This window comes from Caloenas nicobarica, chromosome 18 (assembly GCF_036013445.1).
Source record: "Caloenas nicobarica isolate bCalNic1 chromosome 18, bCalNic1.hap1, whole genome shotgun sequence".
NCBI lineage: Eukaryota > Metazoa > Chordata > Aves > Columbiformes > Columbidae > Caloenas > Caloenas nicobarica.
In genome coordinates this window covers 476,619-495,561 of record NC_088262.1, presented here as the reverse complement: position 1 = coordinate 495,561, position 18,943 = coordinate 476,619, and the positions used below count along the sequence as shown (strand labels likewise).

The 18,943-nt window shown below is 59.4% G+C and overlaps 1 protein-coding gene across 3 annotated transcripts in view; it reads left to right on the top strand.

Moving 5' to 3' along the window:
- Positions 1-18,943, top strand: part of DNAH17 (dynein axonemal heavy chain 17) — a 30,594-nt gene that overhangs the window by 11,153 nt on the left and 498 nt on the right. For 2 of the 3 annotated variants that reach the window (XM_065647511.1, XM_065647512.1), the window contains exons 33-79: positions 95-226; positions 676-836; positions 927-1,083; positions 1,466-1,570; positions 2,061-2,218; positions 2,344-2,482; positions 2,605-2,832; positions 2,975-3,112; positions 3,237-3,369; positions 3,639-3,766; positions 3,882-4,030; positions 4,134-4,416; positions 4,540-4,713; positions 5,378-5,585; positions 5,667-5,832; positions 6,289-6,391; positions 6,591-6,738; positions 6,891-6,982; positions 7,162-7,323; positions 7,429-7,593; positions 7,714-7,905; positions 8,111-8,377; positions 8,502-8,663; positions 9,162-9,395; positions 9,544-9,708; positions 9,818-9,913; positions 9,988-10,205; positions 10,389-10,596; positions 10,861-10,976; positions 11,101-11,293; positions 11,398-11,633; positions 11,832-11,954; positions 12,104-12,308; positions 12,715-12,879; positions 12,982-13,122; positions 13,261-13,431; positions 13,596-13,718; positions 13,840-14,033; positions 14,125-14,273; positions 14,405-14,532; positions 14,872-15,099; positions 15,633-15,824; positions 16,162-16,341; positions 16,661-16,843; positions 17,361-17,543; positions 17,674-17,817; positions 18,314-18,539. In XM_065647511.1, coding sequence (XP_065503583.1) covers positions 95-226; positions 676-836; positions 927-1,083; positions 1,466-1,570; positions 2,061-2,218; positions 2,344-2,482; positions 2,605-2,832; positions 2,975-3,112; positions 3,237-3,369; positions 3,639-3,766; positions 3,882-4,030; positions 4,134-4,416; positions 4,540-4,713; positions 5,378-5,585; positions 5,667-5,832; positions 6,289-6,391; positions 6,591-6,738; positions 6,891-6,982; positions 7,162-7,323; positions 7,429-7,593; positions 7,714-7,905; positions 8,111-8,377; positions 8,502-8,663; positions 9,162-9,395; positions 9,544-9,708; positions 9,818-9,913; positions 9,988-10,205; positions 10,389-10,596; positions 10,861-10,976; positions 11,101-11,293; positions 11,398-11,633; positions 11,832-11,954; positions 12,104-12,308; positions 12,715-12,879; positions 12,982-13,122; positions 13,261-13,431; positions 13,596-13,718; positions 13,840-14,033; positions 14,125-14,273; positions 14,405-14,532; positions 14,872-15,099; positions 15,633-15,824; positions 16,162-16,341; positions 16,661-16,843; positions 17,361-17,543; positions 17,674-17,817; positions 18,314-18,539 — 7,951 coding nt within the window. Of the gene's footprint in view, positions 1-94; positions 227-675; positions 837-926; positions 1,084-1,465; positions 1,571-2,060; positions 2,219-2,343; positions 2,483-2,604; positions 2,833-2,974; positions 3,113-3,236; positions 3,387-3,610; positions 3,767-3,881; positions 4,031-4,133; positions 4,417-4,539; positions 4,714-5,377; positions 5,586-5,666; positions 5,833-6,288; positions 6,392-6,590; positions 6,739-6,890; positions 6,983-7,161; positions 7,324-7,428; positions 7,594-7,713; positions 7,906-8,110; positions 8,378-8,501; positions 8,664-9,161; positions 9,396-9,543; positions 9,709-9,817; positions 9,914-9,987; positions 10,206-10,388; positions 10,597-10,860; positions 10,977-11,100; positions 11,294-11,397; positions 11,634-11,831; positions 11,955-12,103; positions 12,309-12,714; positions 12,880-12,981; positions 13,123-13,260; positions 13,432-13,595; positions 13,719-13,839; positions 14,034-14,124; positions 14,274-14,404; positions 14,533-14,871; positions 15,100-15,632; positions 15,825-16,161; positions 16,342-16,660; positions 16,844-17,360; positions 17,544-17,673; positions 17,818-18,313; positions 18,540-18,943 lie in introns of all 3 variants that reach the window. The other variant, XM_065647514.1, reaches the window with a different exon arrangement.

Below are 18,943 nucleotides of genomic sequence, written 5' to 3'. Positions count from 1 at the left end.
CCTCTGCCCCGAAGCGGTGAGGTCCAGGCCGGGGCTCACCAGGAGATGGGCAAAGGATGAAGCCATTTTTGTCTTCGTTTCTTTCGCTTCTCAGATCACCCAGCTAAACACGCTGATTTCACTGCTCATTGGCAACCTGAGTGCTGGAGACAGGATGAAGATCATGACAATCTGTACCATCGACGTCCACGCCAGGGATGTTGTGGCCAAAATGATCCTTGCAAAGGTATTCATTACAGGATAAGATTGTTACTGCTTTGTTTCTCGATACTTCTGAGCACAGATTTCCTGTTATTTTATTATTTTCCAATATTTTCAAAGTATCCCAATTGCGTGAGGAAACCACACATGGGGTGTTAGGGGTGTGTGTGAGCCAAGGAGGTGACAGCACGACCGGGTCAGGCAATATGAGGCTGGGTCTCGTGCAAAGCCAGAGCCAGGAGCAGTTTTGCTGGTTCCTGCCGTGATGTTTGGTGCATGGCTGTGCGCCGCGGTTGGTGGGCACGAGCGGGATGGTCCTTGCCCACCCCAGCATCACGCTGGGACCTGTTTGCACGCTGTCCTTGTGTCCGGAGGTGACAAATAGTCCCAATGCCGGTGCGGGAGGTGGCTGTCCCGTGGGTCGGGGCGGGCAGTGCTGGTGCCAGCCCGCCCACCGCAGCCGCTGCTCCGCAGGTGGAGAGCGCCCAGGCCTTCACCTGGCAGTCCCAGCTGCGGCACCGCTGGGATGATGGCAAGAAGCACTGCTACGCCAACATCTGCGACGCACAGCTGCAGTACTCGTACGAGTACCTGGGGAACACGCCCCGGCTTGTCATCACCCCGCTGACCGATCGGTAGGGGCTGGGCTCCCGCACCCCCGCTGCCCGCGCCGGGGCCGTGCCACGCTGCCGGCACCGCTCAGCCCCGGCATCCTCCCGTGGCAGGTGCTACATCACCCTGACGCAGTCCCTGCACCTCTACATGGGGGGGGCCCCCGCCGGCCCCGCGGGCACTGGGAAAACGGAGACCACCAAGGACCTGGGCCGTGCCATAGGAATGATGGTCTACGTCTTCAATTGCTCCGAGCAGATGGACTACAAGGTGGGGAGTGGGATGGTAGCATGAAGGGGTGGCTGCCAAGATGTGGGGGACCCTCTTTTGGGAGGCAGCACTGAGCATGCAACCCCCGTGCTCGGCGGCAGCGCCAGCACCGATGCCCTGGAGCCATGCTCCCCTCCCTGCTCGGCAGCTGGAGAGAACACTGCGGGTCCAGCCCTGGTGTCACCCTGTCCCGCTCACCCCCACCGTGCCCTGGCCAGCTCGTGTCCTGGGGAGCCTGGGGGCTTTAACACCACCGAGCATTTCCCAGGAAACAGCTCATCAAAGCACGAGCAGCTCCCTGTGCTCGGGCTCCTCACCAGCCCCCGGTGCAGCCCCGTGCCGCTGCGCGGTGGCTGATGCCGTCCTGGTGCTTTGTCCCCAGTCCTGTGGCAACATCTACAAGGGGCTGGCTCAGACTGGTGCCTGGGGCTGCTTCGACGAGTTCAACCGCATCGCGGTGGAGGTTCTGTCCGTGATCGCGGTGCAGGTGCGTGCTGTCCGTGGGGAACCAGCTGCAGCTTGGGGGCCATGGGGGGACGAGCCGCTCAGTGTTCCCAGTCCGTGTCCTGAACGTTGGCTCAGTTAAATCTGACTCTCAAAGGGGCAGTTTGCTGCTGTTATTTCCACCGAGTCATGCTGGGAGGCAGATGAAAGTGCAGCTGTGCAGGAGCTTTGGGCATGTTCAATACCTCACAGCCCAGCCCTGCCCCGTCCCGGTGACCTGTCACCGCCCGCTGGCTCTGCCGTTGCCAAGGACAGGGCGTCGCGGTGCCTGGGCAGAAGCTGATTTAATGCCAGCTCTCCTGACCTGGGGTTGCCACACTGCTGTGGCTTCGGGCAGCTCTTGGTGGTATTTCCAGCACCGCCGAGGGCGAGACCACCCTCTGTGCTGGGTGTCCGCGGGTGGGGGTGCAGGTGAGCCAGGGGCGCGGGCAGGGACCCGCGGGGCTGCCGGCACTGACCCCCCCTCCTGTCAGGTGAAGTGTATTCAAGATGCAATTCGCGCCAAGAAGAAAACGTTTGATTTCCTTGGAGAGAAGATCACCCTGGTCCCGTCAGTTGGGCTGTTCATCACCATGAACCCCGGCTACGCTGGCCGGACAGAACTGCCTGAGAATTTAAAAGCTCTGTTCAGGTACCTGCGGGCAGCTGGGTTGGTGTGTGACCGGTGGTGGTTGCGGCGGTTACCGCCATGTAACACCCGTGAGGGTGCACGGATGTGTATCCCAGCCCTGCTCACCCACCGCTGCTCCGCTCCAGACCCTGCGCCATGGTCGTCCCCGACTTTGAGCTGATCTGTGAAATCATGCTTGTTGCGGAAGGATTTATGGATGCTAAACTTCTAGCAAGAAAGTTCATTACTCTGTATACACTCTGCAAAGAGCTGCTATCTAAACAGGTAATTTAGCAATATTGCAAGGTTCTTTCAGATGAAAGAGTTCATTTGTTCCTCTCCATCGTTGTTTAAAGCTGTCCTCCCTCACCAAGATGGAGTCATGACACTTTGCTCCCTGTTGGCAGGACCACTATGACTGGGGTCTGCGGGCTATCAAGTCTGTGCTGGTGGTAGCCGGCTCCTTGAAGAGGGGGGACCCTGGCCGTGCCGAGGATCAAGTCCTGATGAGAGCTTTACGAGACTTCAACATCCCCAAGATCGTAACAGACGACTTGCCCGTGTTCATGGGGCTGATTGGAGACCTGTTCCCAGCCCTGGACGTCCCCAGGAAGAGGGACCTTAACTTTGAGAAGGTGCGAGCTCAAGCGCGGCACCAGCGCCAGCAGCATCCCCGCCCCGGCAGGTCCATGCGGCGTGGCTGGAGGCGGCCGGCCCGGCTTGCGGTGTTGCCGGGGCTGTGCCGGCTGCCGGCGCTCAGCACCACTGTCCCTGCAGATCATCAAGCAGGCCATTGTGGAGCTGAAGCTGCAGGCGGAGGAGAGCTTCGTGCTGAAGGTGGTGCAGCTGGAGGAGCTGCTGCAAGTCAGACACTCCGTCTTTGTCATTGGCAACACTGGCTGCGGCAAGTCCCAGGTAGTGGCCAAACTGTCCCCGAGGACACGGGGTCCCCTCCTGCCCCGGCTGAGAACATCCGGAGGCCCCCGAGCGACTCCGGGTTCCCGCTGTGGGCAGGGCTGCACCGATCCCATCTCCACAGGTGCTGAAGTCGCTCAACAAGACGTACCAGATCATGAAGCGGAGACCCGTCACTGTGGACCTCGACCCAAAGGCTGTGACCTGCGATGAGCTGTTCGGGGTTATTCATCCAGCCACGCGGGAGTGGAAGGATGGTGAGACACCGACACGTGTGCGGGTGGGACCTGGAACAAACCATCCTCCAGCAGCGGCTGCCACATGGGCAAATACCTTCATAAAATATGAATCTATAAACACTTTGATGTGGTGGTGGAGTGGGAAGATCTTTCCCTGGGGCTTTTTACTGGACTGTGAGGGATGAGGAACACGTTTCAGGAAAGCACCAGTTCTGCGCATCCCTCAGCAAACCTGCCGTGAGTGGCGAGAGCTGCCAAGGACAAACCGGTGTCTCTCTATGGGGCAGGTCTGTTCTCTACAGCGATGCGTGACCTGGCCAACATCACACATAAGGGGCCCAAGTGGATCATCCTTGATGGAGACATTGACCCCATGTGGATCGAGTCCCTGAACACGGTCATGGATGACAACAAGGTCGGTGCCATCACACCCCAGGAGCTTTGCTCACTCGTTAACTCAGGGTGATCAGCTTGCGTTCACGCCTGGGCCCAAGGATCAGGGCATCCCCCGTGACGAGCTGCTTCCCCAGATCCTCACCTTGGCCAGCAACGAGCGCATTCCCCTCAACCCCACCATGCGGCTCCTCTTTGAGATCAGCCACCTGCGGACTGCCACGCCGGCCACCGTGTCCCGGGCAGGAATCCTCTACATCAACCCTGCCGACCTGGGCTGGAACCCGTGAGCCCGGGGAGGGAGATGGGTGGGACGGGACGGGGTGGGCTGGGGTGGGCAGGGCACTGGCCCATGTGCTCACCCGCAGCCCTGCCCACCCCTCCCGCAGCATCGTGACCAGCTGGGTTGACACGAGGACAGTGCAGTCCGAGAGGGCCAGTCTGATGCTCCTGTTTGACAAGTACCTGCCGGTGTGCCTGGAGAAGGTCAAGAAGGGATTCAAGACGATCACCCCGGTCCCCGAGGTGACGGTGATCCACATGGTGCTGTACCTGCTGGAGTGTCTCCTGACGCCCCAGACTGTCCCACCGGACTCGCCCCGGGACCTCTATGAGCTCTATTTTGTCTTCGCCTGCACCTGGGCCTTCGGCGGGGCCATGTTCCAGGACCAGGTATGGCTGCCCAGGCCCCAGAGCCTCCTGCACAGCTCCGTCCCACGGCTGCATCCCTTGGGAAAATACTAAAGCAACCACGTTGGCTGGTTTCTGAGGTTTTCTGTGTTTGGTTCCCCCCAGCTCACGGATTACCGCCTGGAATTCAGCAAGTGGTGGGTGAGCGAGTTTAAAACTGTCAAGTATCCTGCTCAGGGGACAATCTTTGACTATTACATTGATCCAGAAACAAGGAAATTCATGCCCTGGACTGAAAAAGTGCCAAAATTCGAACTCGATCCTGAAGTCCCTTTACAGGTATTTCCCACAAGCTTTGTGTTTGTGCTGCGGTTGGTCACGGGGCTCCCCCCCGCCAGGCCGGGCAGGACCGCGGTGCAGGGATGCGGCTGGCGGCACCCGGCAAACCCCACGGCTTTCGGTGGTTCTGCTTCACCCCGCGGAAACCCCAGCAAGAGCTGCGAGTTGCAACTCTTCTCTTTTAGTTTCAGATTAGCCTGTGGCTTTGCAGATTCTCATGAAAGAGCTATCTATTGCCTGAATGCAAAAATGTCCTTTGAAACTCTATTTGCACATCTTTTGAAATGCTGTCCTGAGGGAGCGGGGTCATGTGAAAGATGTCAGGGAAAGGGAGAGGTGCCGCGGCTGAATCTGGCCCATGTGCTGGCTGAACAAAGACACTGGGGACAGTTCCAGGAGCTGTGCCATATTGTTCTCTTTTAATAACTCATTTTGGTCAGAAAGTCTTTAGAATAACCAAGCACCCAAGACCCTTTTGCTTTAGAGAGGGACCAGGTTTGTTTGGAGAGAGAGCATCTTCCGTTAGACCAGCTGGCACTGCTGGGAACACCAGGCAGGGGCTTGGCGCGCTGCCCCTGCTCTGCCGGGAGATCCCAGCTCTGCCCGCACACGTCGGCTCCGGCAGCGACCGGCGAGCCCCGGCACCAACGCGTGGTCTCCCCAGGCCTCCATGGTGCACACGGCAGAGACCACCCGCGTGCGCTACTTCATGGACCTGCTGATGGAGAAGCGGCGGCCGGTGATGCTGGTGGGGAATGCGGGGACGGGAAAGTCGGTCATGATGCGGGACAAGCTGGAAGCGCTCAGCACAGACGAATACTTCGTGCAGTTCGTGCCCTTTAACTTCTACACCACCTCGGCCATGTTGCAGGGTAAGGCTGGCCCGGGCTGTGCCCCCCGGCCCCGGCGCGGCCCCGGCCTCTGCCCCTGCCCACCTGCCCCTCTCACCACAGCCGTCCTGGAGAAGCCCCTGGAGAAGAAATCGGGGCGGAACTACGGCCCGCCCGGGACCAGGAGGCTCATCTACTTCATCGACGACATGAACATGCCGGAGGTGGACAAGTACGGCACCGTGGCACCGCACACGCTCATCCGGCAGCACATGGACCACGGGCACTGGTAGGTGCCCGCCCGGTGGCCCCCGCCATGGGGGCGCGGTGACTCCTGCCCGGCAGACCCGTGCTGGCACCTGTGCCGTCCCGGCCGCGCTGCTGGTGCAGCTGAGCTGGTGGTTCCCCGACCTGCGCATCCCGGAGCTGCAGGGAGACTTTGGCAGAGTAACAGGAAAACTCTCTCCTGGTGACTCCAAACCCGGCCAAGGCAAACAGCCCCAGCGCCGGGGGGTCCCCATTCCCAGCAGGGCAGGCGGCGGGGGGGCTTGTTTGGGAAGGGAGGGAGGTGACAAGTGAGTGCCGGCTGCCACGGGGGTGTGGGGCCAGCTCTGGCCGTGGGGCGCGGGAAGGGCCCCACACAGCCTCACCGGAGCGGACGGAGCTCGGCGGGGCCGGGGCGGGCACAGCCCGCCGGGAGGAACCCGGCCCCGGGGAAAGCATCACGGTGCCGGTCCCTGCGCAGGTACGACAGGACCAAACTGACCCTGAAGGATGTTCACAACTGCCAGTACGTGGCCTGCATGAACCCAACCGCGGGGTCCTTCACCATCGACACCAGGCTACAGGTACGCAGGGGCCGGGGCTGTGTTCTGCGCGTGCCTTCTCCTGGGACCAGAGCCCGGAGGGGCTGGGGTGGGGTGGGACAGAATGGGATGGATGTGGGATGTGGTGCGGTGGGACGGGGTGGGGCACCTCGTGGTGCCGGCTGCCTGCATCAGCCCCTGGGGGCAAAACTCCCACCTGAATTTTTGCTCCTTTCTGCAGCGCCATTTCTGTGTCTTCGCCGTGAGCTTCCCCGGGCAGGAGGCTCTGCTGATGGTGTACAGCACCATCCTCGCCCAGCACCTGCAGCTGCAGAAGATGCCGCCACCTGTGCAGAAGCTGCAGCCGCAGCTGGTAGCAGCAGCGCTGGGTGAGTCCCTGGAAATGGTCCAACTAAAACCTGGGGCTTGTCCTACCTGCCCACGGTGACGGGGGAGGCCACGCCAGGTTTGGGGACCCCGCCAGGGCTGCCGTGGTCTCAGGGGACCTGCCCGCCCACTCACCCCCGTTCCCTGCCCGCAGCTCTGCACCAGAAGGTCGCATCCATCTTCTTGCCAACAGCCATCAAGTTCCACTACATCTTCAACCTCCGTGACCTCTCCAACATCTTCCAGGTAGCAGGAGGGCTTGTTCCTCTAAAACATCCTCATCCCTTTCACTCCTCTGTCACACATCCTGCAGTGCACCATGTCCCTGTACATTACTACGGCCTCTTCCCAAAGCCAACCTTTAAACTCAGCTCTGAGCAGCAGTAAAATAAACTCCCAAGGCCTGAGGGGTTTGTGTTTGTCAGGGCCTCTTGTTCTCCACTCCCGAGTGCCTGAAAACTCCCGTGGACTTGGTGCGTCTCTGGCTCCACGAAGCCGAGAGGGTGTACGGAGACAAGCTCGTCGATGAAAAGGATCAAACAACCTTTGGGAGGACACTGGTGGACACCTGCCAAAAGTTCTTTGGTGTAAGTTGTGCTGGAAAACGAGAGAGTGCCCGATGGTGGTGCTGCTGCATTGCCCCACAGCTGAGCCCCACAGCTGAGCCCCACATCTGCCTTTGCCTCTCCCAGGAACTTGGTGAAGAGCTGGTGTTTGCCAAGCCCAACATCTACTTCCACTTCGCCCAGGGCCTGGGCGATCCCAAGTACCTGCCGGTGCTGAGCTGGCCGGCGCTGAGCAAGCTGCTGGGGGAGGCCCTGGACGGCTACAACGAGGTGAACGCGGCCATGAGCCTGGTGAGTGCTGCGGCAGCAACGGCTGCAACATCGATTCCTTGGGTTTGTACCTCGTGGGGCATTTGCTGCTTTTCCTGCTGTGATTCAGGTTGTCAAACCTTCCCCTCCTGTTTTCTCCAGGTGCTCTTTGAAGACGCAGTGTCTCATATTTGCAGAATTAGTCGGATCTTAGAGTCCCCCCAGGGCAACGCGCTGCTGGTGGGGGTGGGAGGCAGTGGGAAGCAGAGCCTGGCGCGGCTGGCAGCGTTCATCAGCAACCTGAACGTGTTCCAGATTACGCTGAGGAAAGGCTACAGCATCCCAGATCTGAAGGTGAGCGCAGCCTCGTCCCGGCCCCAGGGCGGCACGGAGCGGTGGGAGCGCGGGCTCTGCTCTGCTCGCTGTGTCTGTGCTCCGTCTGATGCGCTCAAAGGTGTTTTCTGACCCCCTGAGTCCTGCCCCGTGGGGCCCCGGGCTGAGCCGAACCCGGCACATCGGGGACCAGCTCTGGGGGTGACGGTTTCTCTCTCCCATCCAGCTGGACCTCGCCGCCCAGTACATCAAAGCAGCCGTGAAGAACCTCCCCACTGTGTTCCTGATGACAGACTCCCAGGTTGCTGAAGAATCGTTCCTGGTCCTAATCAATGATTTCTTGGCATCCGGGGAGGTACCAGGGCTCTTTCAGGATGATGAGGTGGAAGAAATTATCGGTGCCATGAGGACCGCAGTGAAGTTCCTTGGATTGCCAGATACAAGGGAAAACTGCTGGAAAGTATTTATAGACAAAGTCAGGCGTCAGTTAAAGGTGAGTGTTCACCCAGGAGGGGGTTTTGTCAGTGCTCCTGGCTTCTCCCCTCCAAAGCCTGTTTGCAGACAGGACAGACACACCGTGGTTTCCTTGCACGGTGACGTGTGACACTCTGGCCTAGGTCATCCTCTGCTTCTCCCCCGTGGGCTCCACCCTGCGGGTGCGGGCGCGGAGGTTCCCTGCCGTGGTCAACTGCACGGCCATCGACTGGTTCCACGAGTGGCCGGAGGACGCGCTGGTGTCCGTCAGCAGCCGGTTCCTGGAGGAAACGGGGGACATCGAGGTGAGCGAGACCCAGGGTGCTGCCTGCCACACTGTGTCCAGCCCCGTCCGGGGAGCCGGGGGCACCGGCTGCTCCGGGAACAACCTGCAGCTCTGCTGCTCCCCAGGGCCACGTGCCGGGGTTGGGGGCAGTGAGCGGGGCCGGGCCGGGGGGAGCTCTGGTGTCACAGCCTGCAGCCCTGCACCTGGGGACAAACCTGTCCTCATCGCCCCTTTGTCCTTAAGACACCACCACAAATAACAACCTGGAAGCATCAGCTTTGCCTCAGTGCAGCCCAAGTTAACCTGAGGGATTAGGGCCAGGAGAACCAGAGCTGGGCGTAAGAGCCGGCATCTCTAGTGCCATGATCAGCAACGTTTCTCCAAACCCGCCCTGCGCTGTTCAATGAAAAGCAGCATTTGCCCCCCAGCCCCTGTGGCTGGATGCAGAACCAGCGCTGTGACAGGCTTGGTTCTGCCCCGGCACCGGCACCGCGGCTCATGGTCTGTTCCGGGGCAGCCCGAGGTCAAGGTCTCCATCAGCCAGTTCATGGCCCACGTCCACACCAGCGTGAAGGAGATGTCAAAGATGTACCTGTCCATGGAGAGACGCTACAACTACACCACACCAAAGACTTTCCTGGAGCAGATAAAGCTCTACCAAAACCTGCTGTCAAAAAAACGGAGTGAGCTCACTGCCAAGATCGAGAGGCTGGAGAAGGGGCTGACGAAGCTGCAGAGCACGACATCGCAGGTACCTGTCCGCAGTGTCACTTGTGCATCGCGCCAGCAGCGGGTCCCGTGGGGGGATGAGAGGAGGCGTGTCTCCGAGGACAGTCGCGGTGGCCGGGAGGGCTCGTTAGGATCAACCTTCTGACCTGCTCCGTTTCTCCCCCATCAAGGTGGATGACCTGAAAGCCAAGCTGGCAGTCCAGGAGACAGAGCTGAAGCAGAAGAACGAGGACGCGGATAAACTGATCCATGTGGTAGGCGTTGAGACACAGAAGGTCAGCAAGGAGAAAGCCATCGCTGACGAGGAGGAGCTGAAGGTCCAGGCCATCAACACGGTGCGTGGTGCTGAGCCAGAGCCCAACACCGGGGCCCAACGCGGGACGGGGCAGCACGAGCTCCATCAGCTCCGGCCGCTCACCCAGGCCCGCTCCCTCGTCCCCCCAGGTGGTGACCGAGAAGCAGCAAGCCTGCGAGACCGACCTGGCCAAGGCGGAGCCGGCGCTGGTGGCTGCCCAGGAGGCCCTCGACACCCTCAACAAGGTGGGCGACCCCTCGGGGGGAGGCGGGTCCCTGGCTGGTGCTGGCATGCTCAGCGCCCCGCGGTCCCTTCCCAGAACAACCTGACGGAGCTGAAGTCCTTCGGGTCCCCGCCCCAAGCCGTGGTGAACGTGACGGCAGCTGTGATGGTGCTGACGGCCCCCAATGGCAAGATACCGAAGGACAAGAGCTGGAAGGCAGCAAAAGTTATGATGGGAAAAGTAGATGCTTTCCTTGATGCCTTAAAGAAGTTTGACAAGGAGCACATCCCCGAGGCCTGTCTGAAGGCGTTCCAGTGAGTCCATGGTGGCTCCATGGGGCTGCCCCATGCCAGGGGCTGGGAGAGACCCTGACCCGGCCCAGGGGGCTCGAGGGGCAGCACTGGGGTCACCGCTGGCAGCCCGAGCCCGCGAGGAGCAAGACGGGGCCGCCAGCAGCCGTGGCACAGTGTCCAGCGCGGCGTGTTCTCCCGCCCCAGGCCCTACCAGTCCGACCCCAGTTTCGATCCAGAGTTCATCATGTCCAAGTCAACGGCCGCCGCAGGTCTGTGCTCCTGGTGCCTGAACATTGTCCGGTTCTACGAGGTGTACTGCGAGGTGGAGCCCAAGCGGCTGGCGCTCGTGGAGGCCAACGCCGAGCTGGCCGAGGCACAAGAAAAACTCACTCGCATTAAAAACAAAATTGCGGTAAGTGTGTGTCCCCCCTCGCAGCCCCGGCCAGGCTGGCTGCCGGAGCCAGCCGCTGCTCAGCTTGGCTGGCGCCCGCTGTGACCTCCATCAGCCACCAGCAATTCAGCTGTGGGTCCTGGCCAAAAATGAGCGAGAAAGATTCTTATAATTCATGTAAGCTGGTGCCCAGGTGCGAGAGCTGCTGCAGAGCTCCCTCTGGGCCTGGCAGCTCAGCGCGGCTGCGCTGCTGTGGGAAGTAACCGTGCATGTGTTCTTTTGAAGGACCTGAATGCCAACCTGGCAGCTCTCACAGCAGATTTTCAGAAAGCTACGGCTGAAAAACTCAAATGTCAGCAGGAGGCTGATGCGACCAACAGAGTCATCACGCTGGCAAACAGGTACCGCGCAGAGTGGCGTGCATCCCAACAGCTGTTGGTGACGATGACCTGGGGCATCACGGCCGGTCCCCAGCACCGCACGGAGAGTGGTGGCACCGCAACAGCCGCCATCTCTGACCCCCAGGCTCATTGGGGGCCTGGCATCTGAGAACGTCCGCTGGGCCGAGTCGGTGGAGATGCTCAGACAGCAGGAGAACACGGTGTGTGGGGACGTGCTGCTGATCTCCGCCTTCGTGTCTTATGTCGGCTACTTCACCAAGAAGTACCGGACGGAGCTGCTGGAGAAGGACTGGGTCCCCTTCCTCAGGGAGCTGGCGGTGAGTGGCCGGGGTTGCCCGGGCTCCTTCCCCCTCGGCCGCAGCACCGAGGGGCTTCGAGGGGCTCCTGCTGCTCACAGGCAGGCACCCAACACCCCCCCCAGGTGCCCATCCCCACCACGCCGGAGCTGGACCCCCTCACCCTCCTCACCGACGCCGCCGACGTGGCCACCTGGAGCAACCAGGGGCTGCCCAGCGACCGCACATCCATCGAGAACGCCACCATCCTCTGCAACACCGAGCGGTGGCCCCTGGTCGTGGACGCCCAGCTCCAGGGCATCAAGTGGATCAAGAACAAATACGGGGAGGATCTGCGGGCCATCCGCCTGGGCCAGCGCAGGTGGGTCAGCGCGCAGGGCCGCGGGCTCGGGCTGGACCCACCAGTGGAGGGACACGGGCTCTGCAGGACGGGGCAGCCGCGGCCCTGCGGCAGCGGCACTGCGGGGACACCCCCCAGTGGGGGCTCCGCGGGGTCCCACGGGCGCAGCGGCCGGGCACGCGCTCGCCCCGCGCCGCATCTCCCTCCCCTCGGCCACAGCTACCTGGACACCATCGAGCGGGCGGTTTCCGAGGGACAGACGCTGCTGATCGAGGACGTCGGCGAGTCGATCGAGCCGGTGCTGGATCACCTGCTGGGCAGGAACACCATCAAGAAGGGCAGGTCAGCACCCCCTGTTCTCTGGTGCTGAGGAGCTTCGCTTGCTCCGAGCAGCCACTGCCACCCTCTAAAATGTCTATTTATGTCCCTTTGCATCTGTGATGAGTTACTGCCAAGTGTACAGAAATCAATTTGTTTAATTAACTGAACAGATACATTAAGATAGGAGATAAAGAAGTGGAATATCACCCACGCTTCCGCCTGATTCTGCACACCAAATACTTCAACCCTCACTACAAGCCAGAGGTGCAGGCTCAGTGCACCCTGATCAACTTCTTGGTGACGCGGGAGGGTCTGGAGGACCAGCTCCTGGCAGCCGTGGTGGCCAAAGAGCGGCCGGACCTGGAGTCCCTGAAGGTAGGAGCCCGGCTTGGGGGGCAGCGCAGAACAACCCCCTGTCCCCGTGCCCGCTGCCGCTCAGCCGGAGCCCAGGTCTCCGTGGCGGCTGCGGGGCCACGGTTTCGTGCTTTGCCCCGCGGGTGATGGCCCGACCCGTGTCCCCCTCCTCTGGCATTGGTGCTCTGGTCACAGCATGAGAAACTTGGCTGGTTTCTCTGAGATGCGGAGCTCAGCTGACAGGTACCTCGGTGTGTTGTCTGGGGCTGCACTTAAGGGGAGAATGTTTGACTAAGAGAAGATAAAGCTGGCAGCATGGCTGACGCTACAGTCTGGTGCATGGTGCTTGTCAGGGCATGGTGACTGCTGCCAGTGTCACCGTGGTCTCGTGAGTGACACGTGTCTCTCTGGGGCCCTGGTGGTGTAGGCAAACCTCACCAAGAGCCAGAACGAGTTCAAGATCAAGCTGAAGGAGCTGGAGGACTCCCTGCTCGCCCGGCTGTCCGCTGCCGGTGGGGAGTTCCTGGAGGACACGGCACTGGTGGAGAACCTGGAAATAACGAAGCGCACGGCCATAGAAATTGAGGAAAAAGTAAGCGGGCTGGGTGCTGTGCACTGCCAGGCAGCGGGAGGTCGGGTGCTGCTTCGGCATGTGGCAGGAGGCTGGAGAACACCCACCCTCGTGTGTGTCAAGGTGAAAGAAGCTAAAGTCACCGAAACGCAAATCAACGTCGCTAGAGAAAACTACAGGCCAGCGGCGGAGCGAGCATCCCTGCTGTACTTCATCCTGAGCGACCTCAACAAGATCAACCCCATCTACCAGTTCTCGCTCAAGGTAACTCTGGACTGAGGAGGGACCTGGTTTGTATGGCAGGACGGGGTCTGGGGATCGCAGAGATTTGCTGCTGAGCACTGATGCTGCTGGCAGAACCCCCAGCAGCGGGTGCCGAGCTTCCCCCCCGGCTCCCGGCAGGCATTCAACGTGGTGTTCGAGAAAGCCATTCAGTGCACGGCCCCCAGCGACAACATCCAGCAAAGGGTGATCAACCTGACAGACGAGATCACCTACTCGGTCTATATGTACACCGCACGGGGACTCTTCGAGGCAGACAAACTCACCTTCCTGGCCCAGGTTGCCTTCCAGGTAATAGCTGCCAATGTTTGCGGCTGCCGTTGTTCAGTACTGAATGTGAGTTTATGCTGGTTTAGGTTGTTCTCTCACTCCTGTGCTGCTGCTGGTGGTTGGTAGCCCCTTGCGCCGAGGCCGCGTGTGCCGGGGCAGCCATGACGCTGCGCTCACCTCACCAGGTCCTGACACTCAAGAAAGAAGTGAACCCGGTGGAGCTGGACTTCCTTCTGCGCTTCCCTTCCAAGGCCGGCGTCACGTCCCCTGTGGATTTCCTGCAGCACCAGGGCTGGGGCGGCATCAAGGTTGGTCCTTGCGGTTGCCCACGGTGCTGGGGCGAGGCCAGTGCGGCCCCTGGTGTGCACGGGGACCCCCAGCCCACCGGTCCCTCCAGGGGTGACTCACCCCTTTCTGTGGGACCTGAAGGTGCTCTCAGAAATGGAAGAATTCAAGAACTTGGACAATGACATTGAGGGCTCAGCAAAGCGATGGAAAAAGTTTGTGGAGTCCGAGTTGCCAGAGAAGGAGGTGTTCCCCAAGGAGTGGAAGAGCAAGACGGCCCTGCAGAAGCTGTGCATGCTGCGGTGCATGCGGCCCGACAGGATGACCTACGCCATCAGGTCCTGGCAGCACGGGGCTCTCCTGGCAGACCCTGCATGTCACTGCACCAGCCCGTGTTCCTAACACCATTACGGTTTCATTTTTCCATAGGAACTTTGTGGAAGAGAAGATGGGCAGCAAGTATGTGGAAGGAAGGAGTGTTGAGCTCTTCAAGGCGTACAAGGAGAGCAGCCCCTCCACACCCCTGTTCTTCATCCTCTCCCCTGGGGTTGACCCGCTGAAAGACTTGGAGGTGCTGGGTGAGCCGCTGCATCCCCGGCCGGCACCCACGCACGAGGGCCCCGCAGCGCTGCTGTGTGAGCCACGCAGCCCCTGCTTTGTGCTCATACTAACGAAAACCGTGTCTCATGCACTTTCCTCCTCTCCCCAGGCAAAAAGCTGAACTTCACCATTGAAAACGGGAAGATCCACAACGTGTCACTGGGGCAGGGCCAGGAAGTCGTGGCAGAACGAGCCCTGGAGATGGCGGCTCTACAGGGGCACTGGGTCATCCTGCAGGTGGGTGGGGACGGGGGGACAGCCCTGTGGCAACCAGGCACATGGGGCACGCCAGGACACAGAGCCCTGCCAGCCGCTGGGCTCGGCTCAGGGGCTCCCCAGGCTCCCCAGCGTGTGTCCCCGGTCACACAAAGGTGCTCTCTGGGAGGTGACACTCGGGGAGCGCTGGCAGTGGCTCCGCTCCCCCGTCTCGCCGCACTTGCTGCCCAGCTGAGCCGGGCGTCCCCAGCCCGTGTCATGCTGCACCAGCTCCCTGTGGAGCCACAGGGGAATGTGGGGGACAGAGGGATTCCCAGGTTGTGCTCCAAGCCAGGCAGGACAGGAGGGCTCCTCTTGCAGAACATCCACCTGGTGGCCCGGTGGCTGGGGAAGCTGGAGAAGCTAATGGAGCAGTACAGCGTGGGCAGCCACGCGGATTACCGGGTGTTCATGAGCGCCGAGCCAGCCCCCACGCCCGAGGCGCACATCATCCCGCAGGGGCTGCTGGAAGACGCCATCAAAATCACCAACGAGCCACCCACGGGCATGTTCGCCAACCTGCACAAAGCCCTCGACCTCTTCACCCAGGTACCCTCGCCGCGCACTCCCCACCGCAGCCACGCCGCGCACAGCCGGGTCTTGCCGGCTGCTGTGGGTCCGTACATCCAGCTGCCCATCCCCATGGCTCCGCTTTCATGGGCTGAGCACCTTTTGGGGTTGTCACTGCAGACAGGGACACTGCACCAGGAGCCCCCCCACCCCTGGCACGTCCTCCTGGAGGTGCCCAGGGCCCCCGTTTGTCATGATGCGATTTACAGGTGACCGGAGCTGCCCGAGGGTTCCCTACCCGGGGAGCTGAGTCACCAGCACCTTTCCCTGGGCTGTCAGCAGGGTGTGCGTGTGTGTGATTCCTACGTATTTTATAAACAAATGAGTGTAAAAACTAATCAACTAGCAAATCTTTAAAAAGAAAAAAAAAAAAGTTGTTGTTTGGGGTTTTTTTTAATAAACACCACTCAGGTCTCCTTTGCCACCCCCTGCCCATTTTCTTCAACAGAGGGACGGCTGAGCGCGACATTCTCTCATTCAAGTGCCAACACTCCCGTTTTTTCCCACTGCAGGACACGTTAGAGATGAGCACCAAAGAAATTGAGTTCAAATGCATCTTGTTTGCACTCTGTTACTTCCACGCGGTAGTGGCCGAGCGGCGCAAGTTTGGCGCTCAGGGCTGGAACAGACCTTACCCCTTCAACAACGGCGACCTGACCATTTCCATCAACGTCCTCTACAACTACCTGGAGGCCAACCCCATGGTAAGGACTGTACCTCAGCGCAATATACATTATGACAATCAACCTTCTTTAAATTACTTTCCACCTAAAAGGCAAAGCCTGTCCTGAGAATGAAGGTGCAGTGAGCGGGGCTGGGGTCTCACCCTGAGGAGTGTCCTGCTCCCACCCGCCCTCACAGACACCACAGTGTTGATCTGAATAAAGATGGGATGACAGGCCCAGGGTCCCCATCTTGCTCCCCTTCACTGTCACCGAGCCCCTGCAGCCCCAGGGTCTGTCACCTCCCTGGACGCCGGACGGGCCACCCCGGTGCCATCACCCCTGGCCCCACAGCCACCCACGTGAGCTCCCCTTGCAGGTGCCGTGGGACGATCTCCGGTACCTCTTTGGGGAGATCATGTACGGGGGACACATCACCGACGACTGGGACCGGCGGCTGTGCCGGACGTACCTGAGCGAGTACGTGCAGCCGGAGATGCTGGACGGGGAAGTTTACTTGGCTCCGGGGTTTCTGATCCCTCCCAGCCTGGATTACAAGGTAAGAAAGATGAACATTGCAATTTGCTGTGGGAAACCACTGCTCTGGATAAACACACACTAGTCAGAGTTCCCTCATGCTAACCAAGGGGGAATGAAGGGAAAAAAGTTTCAATCCCATGGAAACACACAGAATTGCTGCAAAAATAATTCCTGTGGCTGGAGTGGTAAGGGAAAAACTTGGGTAAGATGTGAGTAAAAACCATCTTGGATAAGCAAGGGCAGCCGGCTGTGAAGTGGCACCACCAAAAGCGCTGACGTACACTGAAGGCTGAAGCCAAACGCGTGTTTCGTGTGCATATCTGCTGCCTCCACCACAGGGTTACCACCAGTACATCGACGAGAACCTGCCCTCCGAGAGCCCCTACCTGTACGGGCTGCACCCCAACGCCGAGATCGGCTTCCTGACCCTCACCTCGGATCAGCTCTTCCGCACCGTGCTGGAGATGCAGCCCAAGGAGTCGGATGCTGCGGGAGGCTCGGGCGTCTCCCGCGAGGAAAAGGCGAGTGACGGTTTACACCACAGTGACAATTTAGAGGCCAGGAGGGGGCCAAGGGGAGGACCTGCAGTAATAACCGATTCCGATCAGTGCAAGGCAGCAGAGGCACGATTCTGGCCCAGCACCTGCTGCTACGAGCTGCCCACGTGCTGCGGCCTCAGCAGCTGGAAGCTGCTCAGTCATTGCCATTCATGGTGGCAACTACTGAAAATACAAATTGTTAAAAAAAAAAAAAAAAAAAAAAGTCTTCCTCCTGACTCCCTGGATTTTACACTTGAATTTCACAGCCTCTGTGACTTCAGCTCTTACCTTCTTGGCTACTGAAAGAGAGCTGCAGCTTTTTAAGATCAGCTTTTTAAGATCATTTTTAAGAGCAGTTAGTGAAAGAACAGAGTATTAGTAACAGAGGAGGAAGGGCAGGAAAACGTGAAGGCAGAAGAAGAAAAATCTTAGTAAGTTAATGAACTGTTACCCACAGCAGTTTTGTTCAGATAAGAGTTCTGTGGTGTGTTGTTTGCAGGTGCGGTCAGTCCTGGAGGAGATCCTTGAGAAGCTGCCAGAGCCGTTCAATATGATGGAGATCGTGGCAAAAGCAGAGGAGAAGACCCCGTTTGTTGTCGTCGCCTTCCAGGAATGTGAACGGATGAACATCCTGACCCAGGAGATCCGGCGCTCGCTGAAGGAGTTGGACTTGGGACTGAAGGTGCGCACGAGGGCAGTGTCTCCCTCCCTAACTATCTCCGTGCCCTGCGGGGCTGTCGCTGGGTCCCACACCCCCCACCTCCCTCCTAACGCTGAGACCAAACCCTCCAGCAGCCTTTCTCTCTCCCAAGGGTGAGCTGACGATCACGGCGGACATGGAGGAGCTGGCGAACGCGCTGTTCTACGACAGCATCCCCGAGTCCTGGACACGCTATGCCTACCCCTCGCTGCTGAGCCTGGGCGCCTGGTACGCGGACCTGCTGCTGCGCATCCGGGTGAGCGTCAGAGGAGGCGCCAGGGGACACTGGTTAACTGGTTTATTTCTCAATATTAATTCAAACAGTTTGAAGTACCTGAAAGGGCCTGTTACCCCAAGAACGAGAGCAGAAGTTTGAACAGGGTTCACCATCAGAGGATATCACTGTTGCAAAAGAACATGAGCTAACCCCACCATAGCTTTATATGTCTCAGAAGAAAACAAAAGTTAACAAAACCATCTATCTGAAGTGTAGCTTTGTTGAAAAAAAAAAAAAAAACAATGGCAGTATTTACTGCAATCCCAATTAACAGCTGAAGTTCCATTGCTGCAGTGGACTCTTGTATTTAACCACCACAAACCGCCTCCACCCCCGTCTCCCGCTGGAAGGCCACCCGAAGCTCGTGTTGGGCACAGGGACACATCAGCTCTTTGTCACCCCGTATCCAAAGCAGCGTCCTGCTGCTGCGAGCCCAGGCTTCATGCTGAGCTGCTTTGCTGGTTTTATTTTCCAGGAACTGGAAGTCTGGACGACAGACTTCGTGCTGCCGGCGACGGTGTGGCTGGCGGGGTTCTTCAACCCGCAGTCCTTCCTCACCGCCATCATGCAGTCCATGGCCCGCAAGAACGAGTGGCCGCTGGACAAGATGTGTCTGACCGTGGACGTGACCAAGAAATACCGCGAGGAGATAACAGCTCCCCCCAGAGAAGGCTCCTTTGTGCATGGATTGTTCATGGAAGGTAAAAACTGCATCTTTTATGAGATGTTTCAGATGGAGAAAGCCCAGCTCAGCCTTAGGAATTCTTGCAAGCAGAGCAGACAGGCGTTAGCACTCACTGGCTTAGCTGAATTTGTACAGCTTCTGCGAAAGCCCCAAGCAGTGGCGCCTCTTTTTGTGTGGAATTTATTGGTACTGTCAGGGACACGCCAGCTGAGGGCAGCACCCGTCTGCTTTACACACAGTTTCACAAACCAGGAACTGTTTTTTGGAAATTCAACCTGAGGACAGGGTTGCCTGAAGCTGCGTAGTTCCAGTGAATAAATATTACACTCTTATTTGATGTGAGAGTAAGACAAGTCAGGAACCTCAGAACCTAAACTAGTGACTGTAAAAGCTGGGGGGGGCAGAGACCCGCGGGGAGCA